The sequence below is a fragment of the Lytechinus pictus genome, chromosome 13, assembly GCF_037042905.1.
Source record: "Lytechinus pictus isolate F3 Inbred chromosome 13, Lp3.0, whole genome shotgun sequence".
Classification (NCBI taxonomy): Eukaryota; Metazoa; Echinodermata; class Echinoidea; order Temnopleuroida; family Toxopneustidae; genus Lytechinus; species Lytechinus pictus.
Window position 1 is genome coordinate 1,804,500 of NC_087257.1, and position 24,702 is coordinate 1,829,201.

The window sequence follows — 24,702 nt, forward strand, 5'->3', positions numbered from 1 at the left end:
AGAGTTCGCTGAGTAAGTCGTCTGTTCATGCGTGGAGATCTCGAAGCCGTGATCGAAATTTGCAGAATTTGGCATCAATTAGTGTTGTTTTCTTGTTCAATATGGATGGAATTGTTTGGAATTAAAATTTCGAACATTAATGACTTGTCTCATGCTCGGGAGAGTATAGTGCACACCTTACCTAGCGCCTAGCCCAACCCGTATCTTCGGGCACGGGCGCAATCTCCCGACCCGGGCGTGGAGCCTAGGCCCTAGGCCAGAGCTGCGGGGGCACCTGGCCACAACGGCCTAGTGAAGAAGTGCATTGCAGTCGGATGATCGATTCTTCGATGAGCTGGTCGCAGTCAACATGGAAGGGAAGCGAAATCATCACGGCGTCACCATTCAAAATGATGTTGCGGTGAGATCACAAACATTAATATGGGGATTGGGTATTATGTCGTACGTAGACAGGGACAAACGATTTTTATTAAAAATTATTTAAAAAACTAAATGGGTCTCTGTACCGATGTCGAATCAGCAATGTTCACAGCTGTGGAAAGAGCAGAACAGTGAAGTAGGTTTTAGAATCCTCTAGAAACCAAATAAAATGAATTTTGAATTTGATGACAAACAGATCAGGTTCTTCTTTGATCGCCGTCAGCACAGCTACAGCTGAGGGTACGAACGTGCCAGCCAATCTGCTGGCGGGTCCGCACACTCACTCAGCTGTAGCTGACGGCCATTGCATGCATTGGGCTCTTACTAGTGGTGGAGCTCCACCGACGCCTTAACTACAGCGTCTATGGAGAAAAGGGTGCGCTGGCGCACCTTTCTCGATTACTCCTAAATTTTGCTTTTTGACTGGGGTAAAGGGAAGAAATAATAAAGATAAATTTATATCAAATACATTCAGCTTACCACCTTTCAAAAAAATATGCTGGAAAATAGCAAAATTTGATGACAAACAGATCAGGATCAGCCAGGTTCTTATTCGATCGCCGCCAGCGCAGCTACAGCTGAGCGTACAAACGTGCCAGGTAATGTGCTAGCATGTCTGCACGCTCCGCTGTAGCTGACGGCGATCTAGCAATTAAAGAATAATTACCTGGCTGATCCTGATCTGTGTGTCATAAATAAAATGAAAACTAAAATTCAACAAAATTTTTTGAAAATGAAAGCAACAAAAGTTTCCAATTACATTGATTCTACTAATCAATCAATTCATGATCCCAAGTTCTTTTCCCTGAAAAAAAGAGGAAAAAAATCTGTGGAGACGAAGTCCAACCGAGCTTTGATATCAAGATCAAAACCAAAAGAGAAATGTGGCTGAAATTTTGAGATTTATTGATTAGATATTGAAGAGAAAATCCCTGGGCTGGCAGGGGAAATCTATTTGTGCCACTTATTCTTACTGTATTGTTATTTAATGCATGTTACTTGTTAATTTGTAGAACCTCTCATCCTCTTGTACTTAACAGGTCCAAGGGACCAATGACAGCAGCATTGTTAGCAAGTGTTCTGTAGCTTCATTGGGATACTTTAAAGATACATACCTTCATCATTTTGTGTCAAAGACGTCAAGGAGAGCACCACTGATTAACAGAGGATACTATATCAGAGCCAGAGCTATTGATGATGTCCTAAAGGCATTCCTTAAGATGTTTGGAGATTCTACAAATCAGGTCAGTGACATGGAGGGAAGATGCAGACTGGTGGCTTGAATTAATTCAAGATCATGATGGCCTTGGGTGCCCTCTTGACTTTTGACCTTGTGCTCCTTTCATTAACATTATTTCTAGAGAGATTTTGTTTTGCCATTTTTGTTACATTTGTGCTATAATATTTGCCCAATGGGATAGCGGCCTCGCCCATTAATTATTGATATAAAAGGCACAGGGTGATACTTTAACTTTAATTAAAAAAGTGGCCCAAACTGAAAGAAGTCATGGGGGATATACAGTGCGTCCCAGAAAAAACGAAACCGAGATTTAGCGATGATTTATCATAACTTAATCACAAATACAATAGACAAATGACCTACCATTGTAAAGCTTAGAATCTCCTCTTTCATCTGAAATTACTTAGATTATTTCTCATTCACGCATGAGTGAGCAAAAACAATTTGAAGAGGGGATACCAAAAAGTCATTTGGCAGGCTGTATCTGGGTTTCAAAAAGAAAACCACATTTCTAAAAAGTTCAATATCTGCTCTTTAATTTGATACCTCAATTACAGAAAATGGTCAAGAAATAAGAAAGTTCTGGTTATTTGAAATAAGGCTTGAATTTCAATAATTTCATAAAATGAAGAGGTTTTACAGGCTAGCGTTCAAACTCACTCGACATTCTGTTTTGTTGACGATCAGCCATGCATTTAGTCTTTTGTTGACCATGCGATAGCTTCTGTGGGAAACCGGTGAAAACACGTTTATTTAATGAAATTATGGAAATACAAGCATTGTTTCGAGGGAACGTAACTTTTTTACTTCTTTACCATTTTTTGTGATTAAGGTATCAAATTAAAGAGCAGATATTGAACTTTTTAGGAATGTAATTTTCTTTTTGAAATTCAGATACCCCCCGCCAAATGAGTTTTTGGTATCCTTTCTTCAAATTGTTTTTGCTCACTCATGCGTGAATGAGGAATAATCTAAGTAATATCAGATGAAAGAGGAGATTCTAAGCTTTACATTGGTAGGTCATTTGCCTATTGTATTTGTGATTAAGTTATGATAAATCATCGCTAAATCTCGGTTTCGTTTTTTCTGGGACGCACTGTACAGTGGTGCTAAATGTTGTGAACCCCACCAGAAAATTTATATATTTCAATTGCCAAGTTCTGGCCTGTTTTATTGTGAAGTCAGGTGATAAAATATTACATTCAGTGAAGGTTGTTTCTCTTGGCTAGCCAGACATTGATTGTAGTGCTATTATCTCCATTCAACACTCAGCATGAAGGAGTGCATTTTCTGGTGGGTTCACTGTACCAATGTACATCATACATGCATCACTTGGATTAGATTTGGGATAAGAATAATCTAGGCTTAAGGACATGAATAAGTGCCCTAGGCTTCAAATTATGTGTTGTGATAAGTCCAAAGTTATGGAAAAGCAAAATTACAACTTATACAAGTAGGCTCCCAGATGAAGCCTATTAAATGTGTGTCACGCAATGTGTGGAGAACGATTCAAGATGATAGTCTTTCACCAACAGGTGAACCAGAAATAGACAAATTGCATGCAATTAATTTGTCCCATGGTTCAGGATTCCACTTTAAAACCACAACAAATAAGAGTCCAATTTCCTCTATTGGTAGAAAAAGTTGCTTAGTATATTTTCTCAGAACTTTAAAGTTTAACCAATTGGTTGGTCCTTACTAACACTATGGATGGTTCAAAGTGCTCTAAGCAGCATCTTGAGTTAAAGTCAGGATAATAATAATAATAATAATAATAATGATAATGATAATAATAATAATAATGATAATAATAATAATAATAATAATGATAATGCATTCCATTTAGCGCAGCTAGTATAATTGCATATACTCTACTGCTACTGCACTTGATACTTGGTATCGTATTATTACCTGGGCTGTAGCTGAGCCAACGTATAGGCACTAAAGAATTCAAGGAATAAATCCTACCGGGTACCCATTCACCTCACCAGGGTTGAGTGCGGCACAAGATGGGTAAATTTCTTGCTGAAGGAAAATAATAGGGCACCTGGGAATAGATCATATCTAGAGAGATCAAACTCTGTGAATACATATTGCTGTGAAATTATCATTTTTATCCAGATCATCTCACTTGGGGCTGGATTTGACTCAACATACTTCAGACTACAAGCTAATGGCTCTTTGGACAACACTGTTTTCTATGAAGTTGATTTTCCTCAACTGGTGAAAAGAAAAACTGCTTTGATAAGAAAAAAGAGTGAACTGACTGAATTGCTTCTTAACCCAATCTATCATTCACTGCTAGATTCCTCTGGTAAGAAATATTTATATCATATTGGATGGCTTAGAAAGGAATACCAGAAATATTCTAAGAGTTTTGGCATCTACAAATCGTAGATGAGTGGAATATTGGCCGTAATGCGTGGAATATGAAAATGAAAATCCAGATTTTATTGTTCGAAATAGACATCAGGAATTAAATACTCAAAAAATTTGTTTTGTCAAATTGATCGTGGGCCCGGCAGCTGCAGTGCAGCGCCAGATCGACGAGGCTCTATTCCTTAAATTGTTGGAACGCCAAACAGGGTAGCAGAACTCCCATCTTTTAACGTCTTTTGGTCTGACGCGGCCGGGACTTGAACTCCCGACCTCCCGGTTGTGATTCTGACGCTCTACCAACTGAACCAACACATCGGTCATATTTCTGGTATTCCATGAAATACACCCTCCCAATATAACTATTATTTATCTATCCCCCTCCCCCCATAACAGAGGGATAAATTTGGTTGAATAAGACATATCACTTTCCGTTATGGCTTCATCACTTCAGGATCAAATTTGGTTGTTGACATGCGACTTACATGTAGTTCATTATGATTTCATTGAGTGACATTGTGCTCTATGCTGCGCATCAGATTGCTTGCAATGCGCACTAGGCTGTCATATTCAACGGCAAGTTTTGTACAGGAGCCTATGAGATATTCATCAGATTTCGGTCCTTTTAGTGATATACTCTGGTATTGACTGAACAGGCAATTGATGCAGACCAAATTACACCTTTTTTGATGTATCGCTAAAACACTGTATAGATGATAATATTATTAACCGTATCAGACATCTGAGCAGGGCAACTTTAATGTACATTATTGCCTGCTTATGTCTGCGATCAAATGATGGGTCAATATAAGTTTCCAATTGTTTATCCACGGACACAAATTACTACCTGCTCGGAAAAGTCAATGAGAAAATGCATGGAAATGTAGCGGGCAATAAGGCAGAGCTAACATGCCGTTATTCTAGGCATCCTATTGAACTGCGCAGTAACAAAATATGTCATAATGTCAATCAAGATGAGACAACGCTGGATATTGTGTCCCCAGGCCAGGGACGCGACATTTCAATTACGTCACAATGGTTAAGTTCAGAGGCCCAGTCTGCTCAGCATGACAAAATAGATTCCCATTCTTAAAGGGTAAAATATCTGAAAATTTCAAAATTTTTGCTCTAGATGTCTGATTTGGATAATAATAAATATATTGACTGGCTTTTCTGTCAGGGAACATAAAATATATTGCCCTTAAAAAGTGAAAAGAACCATTTTGCCCTCGTCTAAACACTCAGAGGCCAATATGATTCTATTGCGGGCAATATATCTGATGTTGCCCTCAATATTTTTTTGCATCATCTGTGCCTTGGAGGTGAAACGCAAACTGAATCGATGTGGTACATGAGTCTCTCCTTCCAATGTAATCAATTGGAGGTGTAGTGGACCTTTACACTACTCATATTAATTATTTCTTCTGTGAATAGTGCAGTAGGTTCTTAAAGTTAACATTGTGGGGTGGGCAAACTCAAACCTAATTTTTGTCTTGCCTGAACAAAGTTTTGGCAGAGACCTTTCCTGTTGGTCTGTTGTCTGTATAGTAGACCGGCCAAAAGTCAAAAAGTGCTCTAGATAAGGATTCGACGGCAAAATTTGTTAATGCTTGGCATCCCAGCTAAAAGTCTTGCAAAAATACCCAGGAATAGCGTACGGCCGGATGCCAAGCGCAATTTTGCGTGAAAGTGTCATTTTTAGCGTAAAAACTGAAAGAATGTCGAAAATCACGCATTTTGATATTTTGACGGATTATCATCGTATTTTTGATTATCTTTGATATGGAATTATTTTTATTCAGAGTTTCAAATTATAAGTCTCATAAATATGCATTTCAAATTTGAATATTACACACACACATATGGCACAGGGAAACATAAAACCGCGATTTCCTCAAAATAAAAGTTTATGAAAACTATCAATAGATTAAAGTTTTTTTTACGCAGCTTAAATTTTTCGATTTAACTGCGTTTCTCAATCGAATGTATAGTAAATGTCCTAATGTCACAAATATTAAAAGAATTTTCAAGTAAGATGGGAAATATCTCACTTTATGTTATCCGAAAAGAGACAATGTGCTTTTTACCAGGTGCGCATTTTGAAAGAAAAATTGAAAATACCGTACATTTTGTACATAATTACATGTATAAGTACATACTAAAGCGAGTTTTTAATTACACATTTATGTGCATTCTAAAGCGAGTTTTTAATTGGATAGCACAATTTGTCAATTCTTTGCACCCCAGCTAAAAGTCTTGCGGAAATACTGAGGAATAACGTACGGGCGGATGCCAAGTGCACTTTTGCGTGAAAGTATCATTTTTTTGCGTAAAATTTGAAAGACTGTTGAAAATCACGCATTTTGATATTTTGACGGATTTTCATCATATTTTTGATTATCTTTGATATGGAATTATTTTTATTCAGAGTTTTAAATTATAAGTCTACTAAATGTGCATTTCAATTTGGAATATTACACACACATATATGGCAATATGAAATATAAAATCGTGATTTACTATAAATAATAGTTTGTGAAAACTATCAATAGTATAATGTTTGTGTTCCGCATCTCAATTTCGTCAATTCTTTCGCTAACCGAATAAATACATAATAATTGTTGTCATGGCACATATAGTGAAAACAAATGTTGAAATAAGATGCAAGATATATCATTTTATGTTATATATGCGAAAGATAACAATGTACATTTATCGGATGCGCATTTCTGATAAAATACAAACAGCGCACAATATTACATCTATATTGCACATACTAATATTAATCAGTGCGATCCTCGTCATGATATTATATAGGATTATGTTTACTTTTGTAGAGTTTGGTCTTCTTGCTATTTCCGCGAATTAATTGGTGCTGAACGTAAATCTACCTGTGGCGATATTCATAAATAGGTCTGATATTTAATTTGCCGTTACCATGGTAACATTAATTTTGTAGGAATATCTATATCCAAAAATTATAGAAACAGTAGCGTACCTAGGATTTTCCACGGTGGGGGGGGGGGGGCAAAACCGTCGGCCAAAAAATTTGACAAGCCAAAAAAAAAGGTCTTCAAGCTCGTCGGGGGGGGGGGGGGGGCATAGATACGTCTTTTGCATGGGTTGGGACTCGTCAGGGGGCAGACTGCCCCCTCTGCCCCCCCCGTAGGTTACGCTATAGTGCTTAGAAAATATACATGTATGAATAAAACGATCGAATTAGCATTTTTAAACTACTCTGTCAATCTACATTTTACTTCAGTTATTGGATTATCAAAGTCTAAAAAAATATGGCTGTTGCCACGACAATACCTATTTTTTTTGTCTCGCCTGCATACATAGCAGAGCAGGCCTAAAGGAGCCACTTTGCCGGCGGAGGCGACGGTAGTTTTGATATAACAGCATCATATCAACCTTGAAATCTTAACCAAGGTTACGTTTTCGAAATTTCGTTAGAACTTTGAACGTATAGACAAAAATTAATGACACTTATAACAGTATTCAGGTATTACTGATCGTCTTGCACAAGTTTTAGATCACATGATTAAGGTCAAAGTTCATTTAGAGTCACTGAACTTTGGCCATATGGGGGTATTTTTTCTTAATGTCATCATAACTTTTGAATTTTATTGATCCAGTTCATGATTAAACTTGAATATAAGGGTATTAAAGTATCATGGATCATTTTGCACAAATTTCAGTTCACATGATCAAGGTTATACGTCATTTAGGTTCGATGAGCTTATTATTTTATTATCACATGAATGGCACTTTTGTGAATAATTAATTATTAGTTTCAGTTGTTTCCAATGTTCTGCTGTTATAATTATTATGTGAAAATATGAATAATAAATGTTATTTGGTCTTTTGCATTGCAAGTTATAATTTTCATTCAATTCATTTTGCTTCATTACAGTTTTCGCGTTTGCTATTATCATAGGTCCATGCTGTTATATATCGTAGTCTAAGACGGGGGCCGGACAGCCCGACCCTGGGCAGCCCTGGACATACATGTATGTATTGCCAATGCCAATTTAGGAAATGCAATCTATATATTACAATATCTGCGCTGGACGCTGGTCATTAGCCTTTAGATTTGTTTGTCATAATGGTCGTGCGACTGCATTTCTCAACATGGCAATACATGTGATGAAATGAGTTTTAAGAATTAAAATGTGAACTTAAAGAACCTACTCTTTTAGTATTTCAAATATCATTCTCCACAGATGAAAACTCTTAGCTCATGTAAATGGTTATTGACAGATCTATTTTAATTTCTGGTCTAATGAACTGTTCAATTAACTGATCAAATAGACCGCAGTTGCATGAAACAACGCCTTCTACATTCTAAAATTGGGGAAATGAGCTACGGACACTGACATAAGCCTTTTGATAGAAGATGCATGGAAGTGAGGGGGAGGGGAAACTTGCCCCCCAAAACAAATCAAGAAAAGGCATAAAACAACAGAAGCAAAATAATAGAAAGCTTGTTGGGGAGGGGGTCATTTAGTTATTTATTCTTTTATTTATATATTTATACATATTTATTTATTTATTATGACCTCAATTGAATGTAAATATTGTAATTTTAAACATTTTAAAACAAATTCTTCCCTAAATTAAGGCTTTTGCTTAAAAGACTTGGTCAGTCAGCTCACTCACCAGCAGCGTAGCTAGGATTTTGTCAGCAGAGGAGCACGGGGGCGGGGCTTGGTATTTTGCAGGGGGTACCAAAATAGATTGATTCATCAAGTATTTATTATTAAGTACATATTAGCTTTATTCTCACAAGCGCGATTAAGTATCTGACAAGGCCCATTTGAATAATGCGAGCGCGAAGCGCAAGCATTTTTATAATATGCCATGAAATTTAGAGCTGAAAGTTAGAAAGTTACACAATTCGTAAGCGAATCATGAACATTATTGTAATGTAAAAAATTTCAGAAATTTTTAATATTCTGACGTGAAAACGGAGCATTTAATACGTATTAAAAAAAAATGATATATAGGCTATTGATGCGAGCACGAAACGCAATCTGATTTTTATATTCCAATCCGTAAACTGGACATTTTGATGACGTTTTGAAATAAAGAATGTTATGTATCTGTTTTAAAAAAAAATCCATCACGAGCCGAGCTGGCTTTTTTTTTAAATTAGAAACGAAACATTCTAAGGCGCGACAGCTCAATCGGTAGTGAGGGGGTTTCGGATTCCGGTGGCCTGGGTTCGATTCTCACTTGGCGCGCTAGTGCCAAGTAAGGCATTTTAATCCTATAGGTCCCTCGGAGAGTACCTTAAGCCATCGGTCATCTGGTTGCTTGCTTAGAAGCATTCACGCTTTCTTAGCAAATGAGGTAAAACAAAAATCGTCAAATCATGAACAATGATCAGTATTTAATTATAGCATTTGATGCGAGCGCGAAGCGTGAACTGAAAATGTCGAATTAAACGAAGGATTTTAAACATGTTTTTAATGTAGAAAAAGATGAATATCTTACTTAACAAAAACGTTATCACAAAAGCGCGAGCTAAAATTGGGAGAGACTAAGAGCTAAAGATTAGACATACAGTATTCACATTTATTTAATAATGGACTGGATGCGACTGGATTCTGAGAAGTTGACACTTCAAGCGAGGTTTTTTTTTAAACAGATAGCAAGTTGTTTATCTCATATATTAATGCCAGCGCGAAGCTCGAGTCGAAAATTTATTTGCCATCTTTTTGTAATCCCGTGTAGGGTGCCTATCTCGCTAAACCACAATAAAATATACACTATAATCGCCATCAGAATACTTTGGGTATATTACAGCGGCGTACCCAGGATTTTCCAAAGGGGGGGGGGGCAATTTTTTTTAGGACATTTCGTCCGCGAAAAAAATTACAAGAAAAAAAAAAGTTTTCAACCACAAATAAAGGATTTTGTACCAGAAAAAAAAAATCGTCGGGGGGGGGGGCAGGGGTACGTCCCCTGCATTTGTTGTGACTCGTCGGGGGGCAGTCTGCCCCCCCCCCCTTTACGCTAGTGGTATATTATCTTGAAAACGGGATACTTTCAGCTCCATGTAATCCTTTCGGACACTACACATGACCTTAGGCAGCGGGGGGAGGGGGGAAGAGCCAGTTGCGGCCAGAAATTGTGTAACTCGTTTTAAGTATGTACTTATTCATGTAATTATGTCAATATTTTACAGTATCTTCAATTTTACATTCAAAATGCCCCCCCCCCCCCGCTAAATTTTGCATGCCCCCTTTCGGAAAATATTTCTTGCATCTTACTTGAAAATTCTTTTAATATTTGTGACATTATAAACGATCGATATTCAATAGATGAACCAATTTAAATCGAAGAATTTAAGTTGTAAACAAACTTAGAACTATTGATAGTGTTCACAAACTTCTATTTTGAGTAAATCACGATTTTTTTATGTCATATTGCCATATATGTGTGTGTAATATTCCAAATTGAAATGCATATTTAGTAGACTTATAATTTGAAACTCTGAATAAAAATAATTCCATATCAAAGATAATCAAAAATATGGTGATGATCCGTCAAAATATCAAAATGCGTGATTTTCGACAGTCTTTCAGATTTCACGCTAAAAATGATACTTTCACGCAAAAGTGCACTTGGCATCCGCCCGTACGTTATTCCTCAGTATTTCCGCAAGAATTTGACTGGGATGCAAAGAATTGACAAATTGTGCTATTCAATTAAAAACTCGCTTTAGCGTGTACTTAGTAATTAAAAACTCGCTTTAGTATGTACTTATACATGTAATTATGTACATAATGTACGGTATTTTCAATTTTTCTTTCAAAATGCGCACCTGGTAAAATGCACATTGTCTCCTTTCGGATAACATAAAATGAGATATATTCCATCTTACTTGAAAATTCTTTTAATATTTGTGGCATTAGGACATTTACTATACATTCGATTGAGAAACGCATTTAAATCGAAGAATTTAAGTTGCGTAAAAAACTTTAAACTATTGATAGTTTTCACAAACTTTTATTTTGAGGAAATCGCGGTTTTATGTTTCCCTGTGCCATATGTGTGTGTGTAATATTCAAATTTGAAATGCATATTTATGAGACTTATAATTTGAAACTCTGAATAAAAATAATTTCATATCAAAGATAATCAAAAATATTAAAATAATCCGTCAAAATATCAAAATGCGTGATTTTCGACATTCTTTCAGATTTTACGCTAAAAAGGACACTTTCACGCAAAATTGCGCTTGGCATCCGGCCGTACGCTATTCCTGGGTATTTTTGCAAGACTATTAGCTGGGATGCCAAGCATTAGCAAGCATTAACAAATTTTGCCGTCCAAAGTATAAAAAATCGTTTTGGCCGGTCTACTAGTATGTCTGATACAAAAATGTTTAAGTTTTTGTTCAACTCGCTCTTATTCTGCTACATGTAGGTTTGATTCAGATGAAGAATTACTTCAGCTTGAAGCTTCTACATGTACTACATATGATCCTATATTTTGATATCTTCTTGTAACAGGTGTGTATATATCATCTGAGAAGTACCATCTACTTGGGGTTGACCTGAAGCATCTGGATACTTTAGAGAGAGTCTTCAAGGACATTGGTGTTGACTCAGTATTGCCAACCCTGCTTCTCTCTGAGTGTGTCATTACATACATTGATACTCACAGGTAAGCCCCATTGTAATTCACACAGGCCTTGAATTTTGATATATTTTAAGGAAAGGCCACTTTTCCATATTTCTTTATTGAAGTACAAAGCGGGAATATAAAAGAGCACCACAGACGGGAGGTGCATTAACCCTAAAAGGACTGGGCTATTTGAGATGTACAGTATTGAGGACGAGGGGGGGGGGATGATGCCCCCCTTCCATTCTCGGCCGCCATTTGTGCGATTGTGCCAAAATTTGGCACGCATATTCTCTACCACATATGTACAAGCCAGTATAAAAAATTATGAAAATATCATTTTTAATTCATTATGAATAAAATATGTAAATTAATTCGTGAAAAAATTACTTGCATATTTAACACCCAATTTCACTTCAAATTTTCTTCTTCTTTTTTACAGATGTCGTCTTTTGTTTTTCGTTGTTTTTTTTTTGTTTTTTTTGTTTTGCTATGTTTTTTTAAACATTTACATCTTTATTATGAATATACAGGGTCATATGTTTTTTTCTTAAAGTTCACCGGTGAGATGACAAATATCACTTGAGTTAGTGTCAACATAAAGGTGGCACTTTAACATTTAATAAAACTAGATATCTTATTAGGGATTCATATTATTATGGACATTAATTTCTGTTGAATTAATGAGCTTGAAATCACTGGTTTCCTATCATCTTTTATTTCATATTTTTTAATGTATTTTGCAGTTCAGATGCTCTTATAAAGTGGGCTGGAGGCTATTTTACTCATGGTCAGTTTGTTTCATATGAACAAGTAAGTATCTTGGAGTTTATAATTATACATAGATCTCCCAAGAATGTTCTGTAATCTGATTGGTCTAAATTGGATCACATGATATTCAGCGAATTGCAATACTGCATCCAAAATGCACTATCCTGCACTCTGACATCATACCAAATGTACTATCCTGCACTCTTACGTCAGAGTGCAGGATAGTGCGAGGTCTGAAATTATCTAGAATTTAGATCAAATATAGCATTCAGGGCAAGTAACATGGGGGGGGGGTTGTATAAAACAAACAATGCACGCATTCTTGTGCATAGAGGACCTAAATAATGAACTCTGTGCTCGACTCGCCACATGGATATGCTGCACTCGGTCCTGCGGACTTCGGTGCGGTATATCCATTGGCTCTTCTCGCACATCGTTCATTATTTGGCCCTGCATGCACGCGCTTACGTGCATTATTTGTATACTTTTGCCAAAAAATAGTGAAGATTTCACCCTAAAGATGGAATGTTCTTCACAATTCTTGGATTCAAGATTAGTGGAATAATCTCAAGATTAAGTTTATAGTGTTTTTCATTGATCAGTGCTATAAAGCAATAGTATTGTTTCACTTTTTAAGCACATTATATGATTTTTGTTTAATATTTTTTTTCTGAACTTAGTTGGTACATGTACACAAATATCTTCCTGTCTTCAGACTTAACATCTTAAGATGTTAAGTCTGAAGACTGTTTCTGTAATTCGATTCTAGAAAATATTGGCCTGATTGAGAAAAAAAACAAATGGAGCAGAAAATGAAGGATAGTTTCCAAGTGGTAATGATTGTTCATGAGCTGGCTAACTATTAGAGTGTTTATGTATACGTACATCATGGATTTTTTTTTAATCATCTTTATTATTATCATCTGTCCAGAAGTGATACTCAACAACTATGTTTTTGGTCTGTTTGAGTATATTTTCAGCCACATTAACACTTTTGATATTACTTCTTACAAATACTTTGATTGGGTAATAGCTGGTTCCGTCATAAAGAGGTTGTGTTTATTAGATTTACCCTGCTCTACAATTATTAGATACCCAGACCTTACCATACATGTATCTGCCAATGAGGTCCTTTAGTATTCACCTCACCTTGCTCATGTCATTCAATTGTAGGCATTGTGTGTGTGTGTGTGTGTGTTTGTATGCCCATCTGTATGCATGTCTGTACACAGAATCTTATGAGACAGTTTTGATAACATTGCATTCATTTTCTTTCTTCTCTCTTAGGTTTTGCCTGATGATCCTTTTGGAATTGTAATGTGAGTTGAAATTTTAGCTCTTGAAAGAAGAAAAAAAAATACAAAAATTTGCAGGTTCACTGTCTGAAATACAAGCTATTATGATTTTTTTTTTCTTCTTTCGTTTGCTATCTAAAAAATAACAACTCAGATATAAGTACATGTAGTACATTATTATCGATATAAAACTGATATTATACTGAATAATGATGACTGAGATATTTACTGTAGTACTTTCAAAGTAAATAATCTGTATTTGAAGTTTAGATATTAAGACATACAATAAAACATTTTTTTTTTCCTTAACTAAATTACAGCATATCGTAACATTTTGAAATGATAATCCCAAGATATCTTTTAAATAACCAGAATTGATGAATACTAATTTCCTCTCTTTTTTTTTTCAGGCAGAAACATTTCAAAAAGCTGAACTCACCACTAAACGCGATACAGAAGTACACCAGTAAGCAAAAACACTGTGCCAGGTTTATACAACAGGTACGGCTTTCATTAAAATGGAATTCACCTTCAATATTAGACAGACCAATAATACAAAGAGGATCAGGGCCCTGTTGCATGAAAGTTACTATTATGGTAACTTTGCCATCCAATGGTAACTACCATGGTAATGATGATGAACAGCCAATCAGAATCAAGGATTCCATGGTAGTTACCATTGCATGACAAAGTAACCATCATGGTAACTTTTATGCAACAGGCCCTAGAACCTATTCCCTCATGTTTGACCGGGATGCAAATAGCTGACCTGACAAACACTTTGTTAGGTCTCTCATTGACTGTTTGTTTCAAATAGCTTGTCTTATCTTATATCTTTTGAGATAACTATTAGTTTTACAGAGAACAATTAAGCCTATATTATAATTTCATTTGTGCAGAGAAATTAAAATGTTTTTGAAAGGAAAATTACCTGTTTTGCCACTTGGTAACGTAATTATTATGATATGAATGATGTCAAACAAGAAAAACTTGATGCTATGGCATTGTATGTTAGTGTGCCTCACAGGGAAAGAAAATCACACAAGGGTGCATGGAAATTTCTCAAAAGAAACCTGCAAAATAGATTTTAAAAAGCCCTGAAAAAAAAAACATTCACTGCAATGTTAGAGCTTTTCTCATTTGCAGGTTCAGTCAATAGTTTAGGAAAAGTACCCCTCCCCCCAAGAAATTGTTCTTTTAAATTTGCCTTGTGACTCATCACTGTATTCAGTGCAGGTGTAAATACAGTTTGAAAACACTGCATCCATTGAAAGAACACGTATATTAGCCCCGGTGAGTCACAACCTGTGCATCTTAAAACTCTTCATTCTCAATTCCTTTATACATTGCAAAGAAAATACTTCTTCTTTGCAAATATGCTACCAAAATATCCTCTTTTACATTCTTTTCTGTAGGGTTGGGATACATCTTGTGCTATTAACATGTATGAATACTACACACAAATCATCTCAAAGGATGAAAGGATAAGAGTAGAACAGATTGAGCTATTTGATGAGTTTGAGGTAAGATTTGAAGAAATAGATGAATCTGTATGATGTGTTATTGTACATTAAGCTACATTATTGTAGAGCACTTTATAGAGACCTCTGATAGAGCATATGAATAAGCAAGTATAATTATTATTATTGTGTATCATTCACAGACTTGAAAAATAGAAATATAAAAAAAGAACTTCCTTGAAACTTACTGTGGACTAATATTGTACTATACTGACAATGTGGATAGAACATTAAAAAAAAAATGAAATAAGATTTCCCATAGATCTACACGTATATAAATGAATGAATTTGAATACAAACGTCAACTTCATTAATTCCTGTACTGTAATATGAGTGTGCTGTACATACGCGGAGCTGGTTGACTTAAAATATCTACCTACTATTCCACTCATGTAACAGTTCAATTAGTCCCTTTTAAAGCATGTTAAATGGTATGCCCTATACAAGAACTCAATTTAACAAACCTGTATCCTCTATACTGGAATGAATGACTTTACACAAATAGAATGTAATGATATCCTGTTCTTGTGTAGCACATATCATAATATAATGAACATTGGATATTATTACCCTGGCAGCCTCTTATAAGAGTTTTAAGGAATAGACTCATGCCAGGTACCCATCTGGGTCAAGTCAATTTCTCCATATTATGAGCTTAAAGTAAATCTTATTAATTGGTTCTGTAATTGTTTTTTCTGTGAATAAATTAGTAAGTTCTATTGTTTTTTTTTTAACAGGAGTGGCATTTGAAATGTATTCACTACATACTAGTTGCTGCATTCAATGGTAGATGTGGTGAATACAGGAGAAATCTCTTTCCAGGTAAGTTCGTATTTGAGAAAAATGTGCCCCAAACATGCGCAAAACTCTTAGGAATGATAGTAATAATGAAAGATTTATTAAGCGCATATATTCTTTGAATAATGACACTCAAGGTGCACAGACAAAATTGGACAACATAAGGCATGTTTATGCTCATACTTTTCAGGCCAGAATCAGTGTTTTCATACATGATTAGTTGAAAACATGGTTGCGTCTATGCTTATTTTCAATTAAACAACATTTCAGAACGCCGATTGTAAATTACAAAAAGGTACATTTCAAATCGTTTTTTATCCAGAATCAGTATTTCTGTGGAAGTCTACACAAGACCAGGATCGTACATGTGTTTAAATGATGTCATTTGGTACATGCTTCCGGTGCGATGAAAATCTTCGGGCAAATACAGTCGCATGGTTCTAACAGGAATTACCTCCCTACCCCCTGATTGTAATAATGGTCAACATTGTCCCGTGTGGTTATCAAATAAAGTACTATCACTGTTAATACTGCTGATAATCCTTTATAGGGTTCCTGGCTCATCAGGGAAAATTATTTTACTTTTTTTCCAGTCAGGGAAAAATCAGGGAATTTGATTTTTTTAAATACCTCAAATCAGGGAAAAATTCCTCAAATGAGAGAAAAATCAGGGAATTATGATCAGCCCAAAAGTCTAAAGCACAGTTGTCAGTCAGACTCTGTTATTTTTGTTGCATATCAAATCATCATCCATTGAATGACTGGTTATGGTGGTACAAATTAGTTTTACATTATTGTTTTATACTGAAAATACATGTAACTCACTGCAACAACTTGGAAAACATGCGAAACTGGGAATGGGTTTAAATAATTATGAGGGAATCTTATAATTCATATTAATGTTCCCAGTTGAATTTGTATCATTTGGCAATTTGGTAACTTACAAAGAATGTTTGTATTGTTATTTGATAGGAGGTTAAATGAGAAAGTGTGTATGTTCTGTATGTTCTGTATGTTTCTGTGATTCGATTCTAGAATTGCCATTAGCACCTTCAGTAGCAGAGCATACCTTCGTATCTGATATCAACCCAACAGTACTTGTGAAACCACACCCTCTACAGTCTACATTAGAGGCTACCACCTGGTTGAGGCTGTTTTCACATGCCAGTGTACTGATTCCAGACACAAGTAATATTATGATCTCGGGAGGGTTCGGTGATTCAGCAGGATGTCATAGAAGATTGGACAAGGTTCACATGGTTAATATTCATCTTGGTAACGCCATTGAGCTGCTCGCCACTCAAGGGTCTGAGAAGTTAGGTAGAATATTGGCAATCCTTTTTTTAATATTCAATATTGTTGAGAAAAGTGAGAAAAAAAACCAGTGGAATATATTTTGATGTTTTTAATCATGTTGAATACATTCTAAATGAATTTCAAAATACATTTTAAGAACTCTCTTGACTGCAATTACTGTGTTGATATAGCTATTGTGCACTTTATATGTTCCAATTATTTCAAGGATTTTGATCCCTCTTGTGACACTTATATGAAAGAAAATTTAAAAATGGGGGGGGGGGGACAAACATGAAAGTTGTCTTAATCTGACACCAACCCCTAATAGTCAGCTGAAGTGTGATTGCATGGTATGTGTTTGGTGAATCATGTACATAAATCTGTGTTCTGAATCATGACAATATTTTTTTCTGTGTGTTTTTCTTTTAGGACAGAGACTCCATCACACCATGACAGCCTTAAACTCTGGCCAATTCCTCATCTTTGGTGGTCGTACCTCTCCTTCTAAACCTTGTTCCACCCCTTACATCCTTACTCTACAGAACACCCATCATCTACCATCCTATCAGCTACACACTGTACAGGGAGGAGGGGTGTCACCATCCCCTAGGTGGAGGCATACAGCTACCCCATTGACTCTAGCTGGACGGGAGTTTGTTCTGGTGTATGGTGGTAGGGGTGTAGAAGAGCACCCCTTAGGTGATACTTGGCTCTTAGATGTAGAGAAGATAGCATGGCAAAGGGTGAGCATCCAATGAGAAAACACTCAGCATGACAAGGTTGTAAGATCCATCAACCTTACTCAGGATACTTTCTATCTGAGCAGCAGTCAACCGCTTTGATTGGTTTATTGTGGAATATCTTTGTAAGGAATTGCTGGTTATAGCTTTAGGCAGCCATTTGTTGATTGATAATATTTAACATTTATGAGGCACTGATTATATAGTTGCCTATTTCACTCAAGGAATTAATCCTGCCTGTTACCCTTTTACCTCACCTGGGTTAAATGCAGCACAATATGGATGAATTTCTTATGAAGGAAAACACACCACGGCAGGGATTAGAACCCGGCGTCCCGCAGATTGAAAGAAGAGAGTCGTGACCACTAGACCACATTGGCCCAAAGGGAAATTTGTTCTGGTGTATGGTGGGATGGGTGTAGGAGGGCACCCCTCAGATGGTACCTAGCTCCTGGATGATTCTCAGAATGTTTACAGAACTTTGTAAGGAAACTGTAAAGTGCCATTGACTTGTCAAGATGACGAGATGTGTTATCTTGCCAAGTTGACTTATGAAAAGTTGTATGTCAACATGGCGAGATCATGTATCTCACCATGCTGACATATAAAAGTAAATGGCAAGATCAAACTTTCTATCCACAGCGTGCGCCCATGAGGATGATGATCTGTAGCCAGCTAAGCCAAGGCTTGGATTTGATTTAAATGGGATGTGGTGCATGCACACTGTAGATATAAATCAAAATTTGCCATCTACTTTTTATATGTGAACTTGGCGAGTTAAAATATCTCGCCATGTTGACATACAACTTTTCATAAGTCGACTTGGCAAGATAATTTATCTCACCATCTGGACAAGTCAATGGCACTTTATAGCTTCCGTATGAACTAGCCCATCCTAAACACATATATCTCGCGAATTCATTTACCATCTACATAATTGCACTGTGTACATCCCAAATTTCCTGGAGGCAGAAGTAAGCTCTAGAATATCAACTTGAGCTAATTATTTCAAACTTACATTCCACAGTTGCAATTTATAGATTCAGATGCAGAAGATGATTTATGAGATTTAAATATATACTTGCATTTCGACACCCTTCAGAATTCACCTTGTCATCTATATAAGATTTCAGTTCTTGTGTGTTTGTCTTACAGATCCACTTTGAAGGAGGATTCATTGATGCTAGACATTCTCATTCTGCCACACCTTGGGGTAACTCCTATGTGGTAGTAACTGGTGGTATAGGGTGTGATACCACACCCCTACACTCTATAGTAATCCTCAATGTAGAAACCAAGTCACATACCATCCAAGAAACCATACCATCATTAAAACCAAGGTTAGTCATTTAGGCAACTTGTCTTTACCAGGATCCCCTCCTTAGCAACTTTCCTTGCATTATTTTGTGTATGATAAAATGTGAGTATTGGTAATAATAATCCTGCAGGAAACAAGATGCCCTTGAGAAATTATTTAGGTTGATTCAAATCAAACTAATTCGCTAAGTGCAAGTACATGGCTCAGAATAATCCACTTAATAGTAGCCGGTTGCAGCACATAGTGATTTCATCAGAAAGTCTCAAAATCAAGATTAACTTTCACAGTATCATTGTTGATCTAGATCTGTTTTTTTTTCTGTAAAAACCTGACTTTGTGTATCCCGGGTTCGCCAATTTTTTACAAAGACCTCTCAGCTTTTCATTGTGATTTGAAGGGAATTTTTAATGCATTTACTTTGTTCTATGATTACTTGCAAAAAGACCCAACATCAACAATTTTCTGGAATGTCGTGCTTATTTTCTACAGGAATCATTTAGTACATAAACATAAACACTTGAGGTTATTTCATAGGATTCAAACTCATTCTGAGATCATTACTGTAACTGACATTTATGTTTGAACTAAATTTTTCACAACAGGTATTCACATACAGCTCACATAATAGAAGACCAGCTGTATCTCCTGGGTGGGGTGCAACCAATCACTGATACCCCACCCTCACTAACCATCATCCATCTTACTACATGGGCTCTACTTGAAATCAGATTAGAGGTAAAGACATATGTTGGTCTTATAAATGATAGAAAGGTCTAACCTGAACTATTTAGCCAGTCTATGTGGTCATATGCATGGCAAACTTTTTTTTATCATATATACAAATCAAATTTGTATATCAAGAAAGTTTTCATTGAAAAAAATATTTTGTGTTGTTAACATTGGAAAATTTAAATATTAAGAAATATGATAAAATTGTGTACCACATGCATTCCAGCATATGCTAGCTAAATCATCTACATGTAACAAATCCTTCAGAAATACCCGAGTTCTTTTGGAGACAAACATTTCTTAGGTCATTACCATCGATGGGTGGAAAAAAAAAGAAGAATTATTCCAGAAGTCAAATTTTAGCCTTTTCTTGCATTGTAATGATAAGCCATTTATCTGTTATTGAAGTGCAATATTTAGAATGTGTTAGTTTTATTTTGCTATTTCTGCTAAACCTCTCTCAAGTTTCCATTCAAGTTGTTTAGTTCTAAAGATATTTAACAAGATGACAAAAACGTTTCTTTCTATGATTTCTACTTTCTGATTGAATATTTAGTATTTATTCTTATAGTAGAAAAGGTACCGAACACAAGCATGATTTATTTAGGGAATATTGGATGTCCTTGAGTGCGATGTGAAGAAATATTGTACGTCGGAGCTGAAGAGCAATATTGGATGAGTCGAAGACGAATAAAATATTGTTCTTCAGCGAGTAACAGTATTTCTACGCATCCCACGAAAATTGGTCATCCAATATTATCATTATTATTTAGATACCCCACAAAACTAAACATAAAGTAATGAAGCCAAAAAAAAATCGTTTTTAGTAACCATCATTTATGGCAATCTTGTAAATCATGAGCATGGCGCCTGAGTATTGTCATTTTTAAATAAGAAATCTCTGTAATAAAGTAAAGATGCGCTAACGTCTAGTGCAAGCACATTCGAATTCAATGAATTGACGCTCCGTTACCACACCGGGCAACTAATACGCAATGCAATTTAATTGTGACGTAACAATAGCTTCATGCGCACAATCATTTATTAGCCAATGATAACCTTGTGGGCGGGGCTAAATGTTTATTTGGTTTTAACCTCGTCAGACGTCAAAAAATATCTGCACCTCTAAAACCCTACATCTGAATAATAATAGTATATATTGTCTTAGCGATACAGCAAAATACGTATCAATACAACGAATATGCCATAGGCTCCTGTACAAAACTTGCCATTAAATATGAGACTGTATTCAACAGTCTAGTGAGCATGCACAAGTTTGTGAAATATAGAATGCATGCAACAATGAAAGCAAAGCGATGTGCAGCATAGAGCACAATGATACTCAATGATGTCATAGTTAACTGCTTGTCGCATTTATATAATCAAATTCGATCTAGTGAGTCAAGTAGTTGTTATGACATGACTTGCTCAATCAAAATTTTCCCTTTTTGGGGGGGGGGTGTGGATAGATAATAATAATTATATTGGATGGCTTTATTTCATGGAATACCAGAAATTATCCACTCACTAGCGCCAATATTCCCCTCAGTGATTTGTGGAATATTTGCCCAAACTCTTAATAGTAATAATATATGCAATTGGTTGGCGCAATATACATCTCGTAAGTGATGCTCAAGGTGCACAAGTGAAGGGGGAGGGGCAAACAAAATTACAAGTAACAGAAAATCATTGATAAAGTGAGTTAAAGAGGTAAGTTTTTAGGTTAATTTTAAAACATTTTGACACTCTTGGAATATTTCTAGTATTCTTTTCTGAGCCATCCAATATAGTATAAATACTTGTACGTCATTAAAAATTAGATGGCAATCTCATATATGACATTTTATATCCTGTTTGCATACATGTTCAGGGTTTTAGACAAAGGTGTTAAGGCATTCATGTGAACTCCCAAATAAAGCAGTTTTGATTTTTTGATAATATAATATAGAGTATTTCTAAAGCGCCAAATCCACATTGATTATGTGCTCAAGGCCCTAAGAAAAGAAAATAAGAAAGATTACATGGAGCAGGAAAAGACAAAGGTTAAAAGAAACACTATCATGACAATGAGATGAAACTACTTGAAGTCAATTTCAAACAAATGGGTTTTTTAGAGCAATTTGGAAACAATAAATGTTTGAAATATTTACGGATGGAATATGGGAACTGATTCAACAAGGATGGTCTAGTATGTGCAAATGACCACCCCCCCCCCCATGATTTCTTGGATTTAGGAACTGCAAGCAATTTTCAATCAGAAGATCTCAAATGTCGAGGATTGTATGACATCAACAAATTAACATTATATCCTGCTGCTGATCCATGGATAAAGTGAAAAACTAAAAATAATAAACTTAAATGCAATACGGCACTCAATGGGCAATGACAGCCTAACATGACACTTAAACTTTTTTTATGAGGAAAGATTTTTCAAGTTAAAGGGTCCATTGATGCGGAGTCCTGACTAGCTTTGATTGTTTCTATTCCCAATGTAGGTGTCTTCTCCAGAGTGTCCATTGATGCTTCACAACCATACCAGTCATTGGCTATCTGACAGAGAGGGCGTCCTTGTCATTGGAGGCGGAGGAAATTGCTTCTCTTTTGGCACCCATCTGAACCAAACTCCAGTAATCATTGAGGGCATACTTCAATATAAGTCAACCAGGTAGCACACAGTATGATCCAAGGCGTGACTAAACTTCAGTAATCATTGAGGGCGCACTTCAGAATAAGTCAACCAGGGAGCACTCTGTATGATCCATGGCATGACTAAACACCTTTCATCATTGAGGGCGCACTTCAGAATAAGTCAACCAGGTACATTGTAGCACACAGTATGACCATGGCATACAAGGAAAATGGAGGTTTAAACAAGTTTGTCAGGACGATGAAACTGCAACGCAAAAGCATCCATTATGAATAACAAATCACAGTTGTCTCGCTTTCTCTTGTGGAGCGTTGTGGCCCAGTGGATAAGTCTTCTGACTTTGAAACAGAGGGTCGTGGGTTCGAATCCCAGCCATGGCGTAATGTCCTTCAGCAAGAAATTTATCCACATTGTGTTGCACTCGACCCAGGTGAGGTGAATGGGTACCCGGCAGGATTAATTCCTTGAATGCATGAGCGCTGAGAGGCAGCTCGAGCTAAAGCCGGGGTAATAATAACAACGCGCCTCGGAATAGAATATTTCTAGATAGATGGCGCTATATAAGTGCCTATTATTATTGCTAACTTCAGCTTTACTAGAGCAGTTCATTAGCACATAACAGTTCTATAGCTGAACGAAGGGTAGCTGGGTGTGATGTGTCTCATTTGACAATCACAATATTGATATAGCTGTATGTATGTGTGTCTAGTATGTTGGGGGTTTGTGAAACACTTCCTAGTTCTTGTCTGTAGAATCATTCCAAGGGATCAGATGGTTTAATTGTAATCATACAAGAAGACCTCCAATCTTCGGATGGAGGAATTAGAATTTTTGCCAATCAAAGAGCTCTTTCTTCTATTTCCAATTATTCAAAATAGTTTTACTACCGACTCTTTCAGAAATGCTTTTCTCCTTATTTTTTATGAAAGTCATTTCTATTTTTCCAATAAGAAAGGTTTGGAGGTCATTACTATTGGTTCCATGACATCTGCTCAGCTGTAAATTCCACACATTAAAGGAGAATGAAACCTTTGGAACAAATAGGCTTGTGTCGAAACAGAAAAATCCAAGAATAAGAACAAAGAAAGTGTAGTGAAAAGTGAAAATGTAGATTCTCATATTGGCAATGCGACAAGGATGTGTGATGTCACATGTGAACAACTTTCCCTTTGATGGACTATAAAATACCCCCAAAATGTCACTTTTTGCTTTTTCTTATGGTGATACAAACTCTTTATCCATGGCGTATTTTTTTAATCTGTATTACAAGCCCTTCTATAGAAAGAACACATTATCTGCTGATAGATGTGAAAAAAGAGGCAGTTTAAGTGAAATATATACTAAAGTAATGGGGAGAGTTGTTCACAAGTGACATCACACATCTTTGTGGCATTGCCAATGTGAGGATATCCATAGCATTCAAATGCTCATAACTATCTCATTATTATTCCGATTTTTCTCAAACTTTCGTTGATCTGTTTCTTTGATTTGTCTGTTTTCACACAAGCTATCTTGTTCCAAAGGTTTCATTCTCCTTTAATGTAAAGACCAAGTTCAACCCTGGACTATGCCCTATCATAAACCTAATATAAAACCTTATTGCAATCCTAACCCCTATATCTTAGGTGTAATAAAGCCCAGAGCAGTTATCACTGTAGCAAATAATGTGTCACCATAATGATATTCTTAGTGTGAAGAGAGATGATGTCGCATTAAAATCAATTAATTATTATTTATATACAGAAGCTAAAGCAGATTTTCCTTTGTGTATTTAAAAGACAAGTCCACCCGAACAAAAAGTTAATTTGAAAAAAAAAGAAAAATCCAACAAGCATAACACTGAAAATTTCATCAAAATCGGATGTAAAGTAAGAGTTATGACATTTTAAAGTTTCGCTTAATTTCACAAAACAGTAA

General features: G+C 36.0%; 1 protein-coding gene across 3 annotated transcripts; it reads left to right on the forward strand.

Moving 5' to 3' along the window:
- Positions 1 to 24,523, forward strand: LOC129274889 (tRNA wybutosine-synthesizing protein 4-like). 3 transcript variants are annotated; one of them, XR_010295406.1, is made up of 15 exons: positions 1 to 400; positions 1,461 to 1,664; positions 3,782 to 3,974; positions 11,560 to 11,713; positions 12,418 to 12,484; positions 13,730 to 13,761; positions 14,148 to 14,238; positions 15,153 to 15,260; positions 15,995 to 16,079; positions 17,091 to 17,375; positions 17,781 to 18,094; positions 19,247 to 19,431; positions 20,012 to 20,144; positions 22,634 to 23,783; positions 24,309 to 24,523. XR_010295406.1 is itself a non-coding variant. In XM_064108189.1 (14 exons), the coding sequence occupies exons 1-14, from the start codon at positions 350 to 352 to the stop codon at positions 22,805 to 22,807; spliced, it is 2,076 nt and encodes a 691-aa protein (XP_063964259.1). In that variant the 5' UTR covers positions 1 to 349; the 3' UTR covers positions 22,808 to 24,523. The 3 variants fall into 3 exon arrangements, 1 of the variants encoding a protein (XP_063964259.1); XR_010295407.1 differs by having other exon boundaries at positions 22,634 to 23,533; XM_064108189.1 differs by having other exon boundaries at positions 22,634 to 24,523.
- Positions 24,524 to 24,702: the final 179 nt, after the last annotated feature.

Coding starts and splice junctions, on each gene's coding strand:
- LOC129274889 (XM_064108189.1), top strand. CDS start 350: ATGGAAGGGAAGCGAAATCATCACGGCGTCACCATTCAAAATGATGTT. Junction 401..1,460: donor CCATTCAAAATGATGTTGCG/GTGAGATCACAA, acceptor TGTACTTAACAG/GTCCAAGGGACCAATGACAG. Junction 16,080..17,090: donor CAGGAGAAATCTCTTTCCAG/GTAAGTTCGTAT, acceptor ATTCGATTCTAG/AATTGCCATTAGCACCTTCA.